The sequence below is a fragment of the Pithys albifrons genome, chromosome 6 (assembly GCF_047495875.1).
Source record: "Pithys albifrons albifrons isolate INPA30051 chromosome 6, PitAlb_v1, whole genome shotgun sequence".
Lineage (NCBI taxonomy): Eukaryota > Metazoa > Chordata > Aves > Passeriformes > Thamnophilidae > Pithys > Pithys albifrons.
The window spans coordinates 15,468,798-15,480,138 of record NC_092463.1 but is presented as its reverse complement, the minus strand read 5'-3'; the positions used below and the strand labels follow the sequence as shown (position 1 = coordinate 15,480,138).

The 11,341-nt window shown below is 38.2% G+C and overlaps 1 protein-coding gene across 3 annotated transcripts in view; it reads right to left on the bottom strand.

Moving 5' to 3' along the window:
• Positions 1-618: 618 nt before the first annotated feature.
• The window catches only part of CLMN (calmin), a 73,414-nt gene continuing 62,691 nt past the window's right edge, over positions 619-11,341 (bottom strand). For all 3 annotated transcript variants that reach the window (XM_071557591.1, XM_071557593.1, XM_071557592.1), the window contains exons 9-13: positions 9,953-11,266; positions 8,770-8,945; positions 7,366-7,426; positions 6,262-6,323; positions 619-4,752 (exon numbers count right to left, since the gene is read on the bottom strand). In XM_071557591.1, coding sequence (XP_071413692.1) covers positions 4,599-4,752; positions 6,262-6,323; positions 7,366-7,426; positions 8,770-8,945; positions 9,953-11,266 — 1,767 coding nt within the window. In that variant the 3' untranslated portion in view covers positions 619-4,598. The remainder of the gene's footprint in view (positions 4,753-6,261; positions 6,324-7,365; positions 7,427-8,769; positions 8,946-9,952; positions 11,267-11,341) is intronic.

The following is an 11,341-nucleotide window of genomic DNA, read 5'->3' as shown; positions in this document are numbered from 1 at the left end:
GCCAGGTCCTATAGTGTGTGCTTAGCACACAGATGTGTTGCACTGACTTCCGCAGAAGTAGAGGAACTGAACACATCACCAGATGCATTCACATTTGTGCTTGGCAAGAAGGGACTTCATGTTTTTAAAGCTAGCATAAGTGATAATGCACAGTTATTATGTTAGGTGGCTGAATATGAGACCACATACACTGGCCAGATTAATCTTCTAAAGCTCTGATTCTGTGAGGATTGGTGCAGAGGATCCTAAAAAAACCCACTGGGTATTGCATGGTACCCCCATAAACTCAATGGAGCATTACTTGAATAAAGAACTTACAGTCATACTGAGCTGGAGTAAACTGAGAGTGTCCAGAAGACATAGAGATTTAAGTGTGTTTAGATACCAAATATCAACATGTAGAAATTTCAGCTTCCAGAAGTTTTAATGGAAGAAAAGTAGCTGAATCACTCAGTATATTTTGTAATTGTAGCTGAAAGTTTAACATCACAAAATGATTGCTATGCAGCTTTAAGCATCACACAATTGTACTCAATCATTTCCCCTGCTTTTCAAGTCTTCTGTTCATTAAAACTCCTATTTCAGTTTCCAGGTTTCAAATGAATGACACAACCGATGCATAGCTTAATGTTCATTCTCATCAGTCATAATTAATAAATAATCGTATCACATACACAGAATTTTACAGGTACTCTTAAAATGGTTTTACAGTTCTATTAAATATATAGATAAAATAATCACTGCTATATAAAAAAAATCATTTTAAAACAGCTGAACTCTGAAGCTCTTCATAAAATTCTGTAGACACATTCATTACAATCTAGAAACTCAATAAAAATACATTTTAGAGCTCAAGCCCTCAAAAATATTCATGGCATTGAAAATTGATTGTCATTTTTTACTGTAATCTGTGCCTGCCTTACCTTTGCACTGACAACTTCCTACAATTTGGCAAAGGCTAAATCCAGGTCAGTTTGCAGATTATGTGACTGCTTAACTCATGTCTCAGCTCTAAGTCATCTGCCCCATAAATGTTTAGTGGGGTCCTGTCTTTAATAGTGTATCTTTCCTTGTACTTTCTATAAAATCACAATGAAACACTTTGCAGTTAAGTTTCATGACTACAGTGACATTGAACCATCCTTTTATAGTTGTCCCTTGGCCTTTAATGGTGCTTCTGTGAACACCAAACATCCTTTATCTGGTGATCCTCAAACACTTCCTGACACTTACACTTCACAACACTCTGCTACCCACATTTGCTCAAAACCAATGGGTTTTAGAAGCAGTTGTAATAGATGAGTACCCTTGAGTATCTGAATTCTACTGCTAAATCAAAATACCAAATGTGGTCAGGTCAAGCTTAGCATTTTTCAAAAACCCAGTCAAAAATTCAGGAAAACTCCCTTATTCAGGCAGTGCACATACCTGCTGGAAAATGGGTAGACAACAGACTGCCCACCAGCCTTTACACCCTCCACTACCTCAAGCCAGTCCTCTAGGCAGCAAGTTAAAATAGGCTTTACTATAGTGAATGTTTTACAGTCAGGCTTTTAGATGGTAGCTTGGAATAGGCCACAAAGCCCAACAACAAGCAATGTGTTCAGAACAGGACACTTGCATTGAGGGATTGGATCTTGCACTGTGGAAGAAGAGATGCAGGCTCACAAGTCAATTTAACTGAGGGAAGCTGCTGCTTATGCAGACTCTTTGCAGTTCCAGGTAAAGGCAAAACTGCTGAATAGTTCAGTTTCTTGGGGTTCTTTTTGTTTTGTTTTGTTTTTTAATGCACAGTTTACAATACCAGTATAATCATTCTTAAGTCTTCACCCTGGATCTTCTCACCCATGGAATGGCTGGGTAAGGTACACTGCCTCTGTTATAGCAAACCCACAACCAAACAAACCCCAAAATGGAAAGGAACATAACACCAAGTGTCATGGACTAATTTAGTACGTTTTCATCTATTTTGGATGGAAGAAGCTATCTGTGTCTCAATGGGATAGGATGGAAAGTATACACCAGCTGAAACACTGGATGAGATGACCAAGACAATTGCTGGATGCTGTTTGACATTTAAACTGCTCATTTCCGTGTTTCAGTCACTGTTCTTCAGTGGGAGGTATCAAAGAAAACCTTAGGCTTTCTCCCTCTTGGATGAAAATACTGGGTAATGAAGTTGCCAGTATCAGTGCATTCCCATTCACGTTTCCATTCTTCATGGGTGTAAGTTGTTTAGATAAAACATCCAAAGAGCTCCTCATCCTGATGAATTTTCTTAGAAGGAGAGAAGACAGAAGGGAGCATACTTTACTTGATTGAACTTTGACAGCTATAAGGTTCTGTGAAGAGACTGTAATCTGACTCCAGGTAATCTCTGCTGAAGATTAGTAAACATGGAAGGAGCGGAAAGTAAAGATACAGAGAATCAGAAAAGGTTGTCATAAACCAAAGGAGCCTGTGAAGAGTGGAACATAATGAAGAGCTGTCAACACTTCTGCTCCAAACTGGTGTACACTGCTACCTGCTGCAATTAAAGAGATGCTATACCCCAGCCTGGTATTCCCTGGTTTTAAGGATAAGGATATGATGCTTCTTGTATTAACTTTTATTCATTCAGAGGAAAAAGCACTAACCCTTCGATACTTACTTCAGCCTATTTCCAGAAAGCATCTTCAAAAATTCTAATGCATGTTTACTTTTGGAAGAAAGTATCACTTTCTCTAACAAGCACAAATGGATCACAAAATCAGATGACTGAAAATGTTGAACGTTTTCATCAGCAAGATGAAAGAATGTATTTTTTTACTTATGTTGATTTACACTGAATTAAGTTGGGGCATTTCCTCACCAAGCCCAATGGATCTTATTTCTATAAATTCACAGGGTGAATCCAGCTCTAGTCAACAGTGACAGCACAGAAGAGGAAAGATTTTAGCTTTCTGTAGAAAGGGATTTAGGATTTTATCTTCAATGTTTAAGATCTCCTCTCGAGCTCTATTGCTATAGAATCCTAACTGCAGCTCAAAAGAAAAATCCCAGGGGAACAAAAAGCTTATGAAGAAGAATTAAGTGTGTGATGGATGGTAGGATTACCTCAGGAGATAACATGCAAATGAATTGCAATATATTCTGATGTACTCGGATCCAAGGTACTATTAATTCATCTGAAAACTTAGCCAGGGTAAGGATACACCTTATGCTACAACAAAATATGTAAAACTTGTAGCCATGTGATTTAATTTTCACTAAGTCTAAAATTATGAAACACTTCATTTTATGAAGCACTTTAAAGTCAATCTTCTGAATTTTCAGGTGGAAGCAGCAACGTGATGTAGTCTCATAAAGCATACTATGAAATTAAAAATGCGCCAATGAAAAGTAGTGACTTCACTAAAAGTCACACAGAGAAAAGTTACAGCTGTTATATTGAATTTGAAGACTTCTCTTTTGTCCTCCGAAGCACAGGTTACACCTTCGCTGGTAGAATTCCTAAATCAAATATCCTAAACTAATCACTGATGTGGACAAAAATTGCAAGAAGCAGAAGTGGCTCAACTGTGTGTGCCTATGGACAAGGCACAGGAGTCTCTTCAGTTGCCCTAGAAAGTCAATACTGGCTGCCAACCTTTCTCTGTATTTAGTTTTTTTATCTGTCATTTCTTTCTCTATTGATTTGGGCACTTAAAAGCTATCTCTAATCTTTTGTACCATGCACTTGTGCCTTAACAGTCACCTCAACAAATTAGATGACCTATTATTTTTTGTATCTTTTTTGTATCTTCTTTCAAACAAGAGAAATCTCTATGTGATCTGGTAAGTAAAAGCAGCAGAGAAAATGAAGCAGCAGCAGACTCAGAAGCACTGAGGTACTTCTAAAAAACTTTAATTACTGGACTAAGATTTCCCCTACAATCGCTCCTGCAAAGCAGTGAGCTTGTATGTTCTTCACACTTCTCCACACCCAATTTATTCCTGCAAATCAAACATAACAAAAGGTGCAGGACAGAAATTAATTTAAATCCTAAAAAACCCAAACTCCTCTACTCCAATAAACCCTCAACCTGATTTTGTTGCTCCCCTGGATTTGCTATTGGAACTGTAATTCCTGGTGTGTAAACCACCACCATTAGCTCTGCTCTGCCTCCAACGCTTTCAAATAATTCCAGGAAAAGGTGAAGAAGCATTTCTAGCCTTGCAGAGGGCCAGATCCAGAGGCAAGTCACCACCAACACTCTTCCACAGCTTTCAGGCCCTACATAAGAAAATGAAGCCAGAAGAATAATTTTTGAAGACTAGAGCTCTGAATTGTTCATACTTCTACTTATAATTATCTGGTTTTATTTAGCATCTTATAAAGCAAGGCACAAATGTACAAAATTGCGTCTACTAAATCAGGTCATTTTTATATATATTTACACAATTATCATAATATAAAATGTGGTTTGACATTGTCATAACACAACAGTAGAGGAACTGAGGACAACAAATACCAGGTCCTGGATTTCTGCTTGTGCTTCACCTGAAGGAACCTATTCGTATGCAGATACACAAAGCAATCCAGCCACCATCCTTTATTTTCCCACACCTCACACAGATCAAACTTTGTTGCTAAGAAGCTGTGGAAGGAGTAAAAGGCAGTAGATCAGCACCCAGAAGAAAATGATGAAGTAGAATAGCTCTGGCTGCTCAAAAATTGTAATCTCATGAGTTGCTGCTGGAGTCTCACTTGCTTCCAAGTCCTTTTTCGTCCTGAAAACAGGAGAGAATTCAGTAAGAGGCAAGAAAAAGAAGAAAACCCCTTCAGTGTTAATAATTACTGTCAAGATCAGAGGGTGGACTAAGAGAAACCAGTTGAATTAACCATTTCAATCTAGTCAGTTGGAATCCAAACTAGACTGGAAGGGGCATGATGGGCTTTAGCAGTATGTTCCTTCCACAGCCAATATACGTATAAATTAATCCTCTGAAAACTCTGGACATATTCTCAGGAAGTTTAAGTATGTGCCATTCCAGCACAGCCCTTTGATATAAGGAGATTTGAACCAGTGAAAAAGATGCCCTTTTATTTTCAGAACAGTAAACAGAGCTCTGAGCAGTAAGAAACACACTTTCACAATTGTTTATACACTGTATCTGACTTGATATACTTGTGCCACATCATCTACTTTCACAGTTCCTCATGTCAGACACCAGAATATTAAACAGAAAAAGCTCAAAACTTCCAGAAGCCAACTAGCAGTTGGGGTTTTCCAGGAAAACTCCAAAATTCCAGCTTTTCTGTTTTCCAGCCGTGGTTCATAAGGGCAAAGCCCCATGGACTCTGCTGGCACCACTGAGCTCTCATAAAAACAAGGAAAGGTCTTATTTAAAAAGGCACAAGGTGGTACACTCAATTTTTAATTCTTCAAACAACCATCTGGTAGACTGGTTTTAATCTGCTTTCAGAGAAAAATATTTTTTGGCCTGTTTTAATGAGTCCTTTTTTCTGGCTTGGGGCATCCTACTTGCTCAGATATTACACTGGATATTTATTTACCTCAGTATTACACCAAATTTGCTCCGTATCAGCAGCCTGCAAACAGATAACTGTAACACCTATTTGTGTATTTTTTTAACAGAAGCATAAGTGAGACCAGGACAGTGGCTCCTGAGGATACTTTGTGTGTTTTCTGCATTTAGATCTATCATTTTAACTAGAAGTTCTGAGATGTACAACAGTGTCAGCTAAGAGGAAAAACCTAAAGTGATCCTTGTTTCTTACAGATATTTAGACCCTCATACCAAAGGGATACACACTCTGTGTTCAGGTTCCATCACATTAAGTCTAGACTAAACTCACATACAAATTATCAAAACTCATGGATGCTTAACAGAGAGGCCTGACCTCCACTGGAGTTACTGATTTTCACTAGCATTGACCACACTAAACATTGTCTTGACAGTCCTCCAAACCTGCCACAGGGCCTAACATTTGAAGTTCTCCCACTCTTTTCTTGGCCTGACATATCCACCATGTGGGGAAAGTGCTCAGAGTCTTGCTTAGACAGCTGAATCTTTCCTCTCAAGTCAAGGGAGAGATTGAGCAATAAGGAAGTTTTGTATCTTACACTTACGGGAAACATGGATTCCAAGCCATTATAGAAGACATCCAGTCAGCTGATACCATTATAATTAATTTCCAATTCCCTTTGTAGCACTGCTAGTAGTACCTAGGAGTTATGGATTACTTGCAAAAGTCTATGAATAAGAACCACTCACCTGATGATTAATGGATTTTCACCTATATCTGTCATCTTCTGCTCCTTTACTCCACAGGTTTCCTTAAACAAACCACGAATAAATTATATAACAAAAATAAAATTCAGTATCTCACAAAAGTGTAACTGTGTTTGTATTTTATGCAGAGTATAACTAATGTTTGCTCAAATAAAATGCTTAAAAATGTATTCCCTGTCAGCACATCCAGCACTGCAGTCTGGTACATGCACAGAAAAGGAAAAAAGTAATGAAATAAGATTTTTTTGCTTTCAACTGCTTTTATTCAGTTGAGTAAAGTTCCCCTCATTCATATGTATTTCTACTCATTTTGACAGCATTGCAAAACTAAAGCATCTGTGTGAAACTTCCCTTTCATTGAACACTGGTAGCAGCATTTCTTTGAAACTCTAAGATGGTCAGAATTTTATTTTTGTGCTGACAAAAGCCATATTCCTATCCTTGCTCAATGTGCCCAAATTGCTGGTGCTGTCCCTTCCTTTTGACTTGAAAAGCAAAACTCCAAAACTCAGTAGTATAGTGTGCTCTCAAGAAGCCAGTATGAATCACATCTGTCATTAGGGGCACAGCTTCACATTACAAGTAAAATTCTTTTAGGATTAGCTGCTGCTACTGAGAGAATGTAACACACTGTTACGGTGAAGGAGAGGGAGAGAGCCCAATTTTTCAGAAACAGTGCTCTTCAGGAGACACCCAGCATTTTTGCAGGGTTGAGACCAGGGCACCAACACACACATACAGAGAACGCAAAAACTACAAGAAACTGGGGCAGCAAATAAAGGCAGCTTCAAAAACAAGCAAAATGTTCCAGCTATACAGTTATGATGAAGTAAAACTCGAAGTTACAATAGATTTAATTGTAGTATTATGTACTCCTTTGTGGGTTTGTTCAAGCATCAGTGAGGTTCAGTTCCATGTATTTAGGAGATACAGGAGCTATGCCTGGTTTTGATACTAAAATTATTAAAGTCACAAGACTTTTCTACTGTCACAGAGCTTTATAGAGACAGGAGACCTTTTTATAGCATGCAAACTTTTGGAGCTTAAGAGAAACAAAGAAACAGCGATAAATAGATTTCCACACACCTGCTCAGAAGCATTAGGAGACCTTTTTCGGAGATAAATGTTGGCATCATTGTCACTGGTTCTGAAATGTGTGTAAAAACAAATTTTTTAAATTCATGAAACAAAGTTAAAGAGAGCCACTGCAATTGCACATGCCAGTTTTAAGCTATGCAAAACTACAAATATGCATTGTTGTATGTATTACAATATGGACTGGAATTTATCAGTAACATTATAAAAATAGTTTTGGGGAAATCTGACTCCCAATAAAAAATTCATATGCTCAAAAAGGAATCTTTTCTCAAAAATGGCATTTGGTAGCATTTTTGACATCTTGGTATTTCAGTGAGAGTATACTCAGGTTTTATGGCATCAACATAAATAAAAAATGGACAGACTTTGCAGGGAACAAAAATCTTGAAAGGGACAATCTGTTTTCCTAAGCAAATTTTCAAATTCATGACAGTGCTACAGTGATAAGCATCAACAAGTTACAGTTCATATCCCACTCAAATACATTACCTAAGGAGAAATTAGAATATAAAGGGACAGAATTCAATAGAGTAAAACTAGCTGAGTGTCTCCATACTGGCTTTGGCTGGGGTGCAGTTAATTTCCCCACCCTACAGTGCTGTGCTTTGTACTTGTAGCTAGAAGGGTGCTGGTAGCACACCAGTGTTTTTGGCTGTGGCTAAGCAGTGCTGGAACAGCATCAGGGCCATCTCTCCAACCCCCCACCATAAAAGGCCAGTGGCCTGGGGCTGGGCAAGAGGGTGGGAGGGGACACAGCCAGGAAAGCTGACCCAAACTGGCCAAAGGGCAGTGACACACACACACTTGTTATTATATCTGTCTTCTGAAGCAACCACTACACTCTGCTTCCCAGAAAGTGGCTGGACGTTGCATGCTGATGGGAAGTAGAGAAAAAAATAATTCTTATTTTTTTTGTGTCTCCCCTAATGTGCTTCCACACATGGCCTTTGCTTTTCTATCATTACAATGCCTTTACCATGACCAGTGAGTTCTTCATCTTATTTTCTCTCCACAACCTCATTTACTTGGTCATAATCAGAAAAAACATCCAAAAAGTATCTATTTGAAATAATCAGTGTCACCCTTCCACATAGTTTCACAATGCATATGGATTATTTCATCTACGTTACAAAATATTCTTTCTGTTGGAAAAACAGTTATAACACTGCCATGTTCAAATGCACTGGCCTTTGTGTAGCAAAGTCGGTATAGAACAGTCAAATCAAGTCCCATGGGCACTGAGTCACATGACATGTGTAAGAGAAACACAGGAAGAAGCCAATGAGTCCCAACATATTGTTCCTAAAAGAAGACTACAAGAAACATCCAATGGACAAGGCATATTTCAAAGGACCAGTCAGGTGTTTTTAAGAGAAAGTTAATGTGAAATACCCAGTAAATTCCTGGCATTCAGCAATTTCTTCAAAGTTATCTTGTGATAGAGTAGTAGTGGCAACTTCTGAGATCTGCACATCTTCTATCATATTTTCCCCTTCCTCCTCCCTATTACTACTTTCTTCTGGTGTCTTTATGGCTATTGATAAATCCTCTAGATGTTCTGCTATGGCCTGTTGAAATTAAAAAACACTGTGCATTAGACAACAGGACTGATTCACCTCCCTTCCAAATAGCTTAGTGGTGCAGCCTAGTATGAGGCTGAAAGTCTCACTGAAAAGAATTAAAAAAGAATTAATTTCTTGAAAATCTTTTTGAATACATTGAGTTATAAAGTATCATCAGTGCAACATGCAATCAGCATACTGACAATAGTCAGTTCTTTCTGCTAAGAAGTCATGACATGACATGGCTTTTTGAAAAAATCCACTGGACTTTTTTAAATCTGTCCCAAATTTGTCTGTCAAACTAACAGCAAACTGACTTCATTACTGCAGTGTCAGTACAAAAACATGTTTAAGCAACTTGTCTAAGCAAGATATAGAGCAGCACTAAATGGACACTCATTCCTGAAAAAAACAATGTCAAAAATTACTGCACTGCAAAATGTGCAAGGCATTTCAAAATTGGTGTCTGCAAGAGAAGATGCAGGAGCAAACTGCCTAAACCAAATACCCCAAAAATCCCCTCCTTCTTCTCCTGCTCCAGCATAGACAAGCCTTCCTTTTACTCACATAACATATCCTACTTAAATTGCTTTTATAAGCTTTTGTAGGCAAACCTATTTGAATTCAGACAAAAATTGTCATCACCTGTATTCTTTCTTTATAAGCAATGCTACTTTCTGTTCATCCCATTACAAATTCTTAAAAAAACCCTCTCTAGTAAACTTTTATGCCTAAGGATTACACAGAGGCCTCAAACTATTTTAAAACATAATAAAATTTCACATTTTTGCAGTACTGTAATATTAGGGCCAACTCTTTTAAAGTCAGGTCTTAGGAATCTGCAATTCCATTCATTCCAGTAGGGGGCTGTGGCAAACAGTGTTACGGGACAGGAAACCGAGTATATTTTAAATATTTCTCCCAAACACTGCAAAATGAAAGCAAATGAAAACCATTGAGGTCAGATGCTAATCCCCCACAAAGAAATGCTGGTAATAAAAAAAATAAAATACCTCATGATGTTGTGGAATAGTGGAATCTTGATGGTTGGGGGCCTTATTGCCATCTTCTTCAATTGCTAACTCTTCTACTAGTAATGGCACTTCTTTTTCATCAGAAGAATTCACGTGACTGTTAATATTTGTAGTTTCCTCCTCACTGTTCTCAGTATCTGTTTCTGAGGGAGGGGTACCTAGCTTATTCTCTAAGTCTGGCTTTGGAGCATCTTCCTCGTAGTTCTGTTCTGGTAAGCTCTGGTCATGTAAGACATCTGTTACTGTTTCAGAAGAGGCTGTGTCATTTCCAGTGTCATAACCTTCGATACGAGGCTCAAGGTAAGCGTTCAGAACTGCTGATATGGGGACATTATAATGTGGATAGTAAAACAGATCGTGGGGTATTACAGATACTTTGGAAGAAGTGGGTAACACTGCAGCTGCAGACTCAGCTTCATCAGAGCTGTCCAGGTCATCTGGAGTTTTAGGTACATCTGAGAGAGAGTCATCAGATATTTCATGCTGTGTAGACAGTTCTTGGCTTTCAAGATTAGAACCATTCAGTGAACAAGCGTTTGTTTCTATTGTCTCAAAGAGAGGTGATTCTTTTGTATGTTCATCTTGTGGATGTTTCTGTATTTCCTCATTTAGAAGATGAAGAACATACTTTTGTGTATCTTCTTGTTTTGAGGTATCTTCTGGTAAAAGAATTGAAGACTGGGGTTTGCTCTCTTCTACTTTATTAATAGAATCATCTGTAAGTATACCTGAAGTCCAGGATAATGGACTTAAAGAAGAAGTATTGGCTGAAAGACTCTTAGTTTCATTGTCATATTCAGTAGGAGTTTCTTTAGTTAATTCTTCAGAGTATTCTTCAAAAGAGTCGACAGAATTTTTCTGATCTGTCAGAACAGTTGGAGAAAGGTCATTGTTCTGTTTCACTTGATCATCAGAGATGCCCCCTTCACCTGACATGAATTTATCACTTAGAACCTCCCAAGAGGAATTGGATTCCAAACTGACAGATCCTGTGATTTTCAGTGAGGTAGGCCTCTGAGGCTCTTCTTCACACGTTTCCTGTGAATCACCTAACACTTGACTTAATTTTCCATTACAATTTTCAGGAGCTGTTTCTGAGGGGATTCTCTCTGGGATGTCATGAATATGGACCTTTGGAGGAGCAGGGTGACTCCTCTCATGATTAACAGTATAGAGGTTTTCTTCACTTTCACTTAAAATCAAGATTTTGCCTTCCTTTTCTGACGGTGTGTCTTTGATGTGAACATATGTGGACTCAATTGGAAGCTCCTTGTCAGGATCTGTAAAGTCTTCCTATAAGTGATGATACACCATTAAAAGACAAATCCTACATCACATACCATATTACATTTCCCAAACACTATGGAC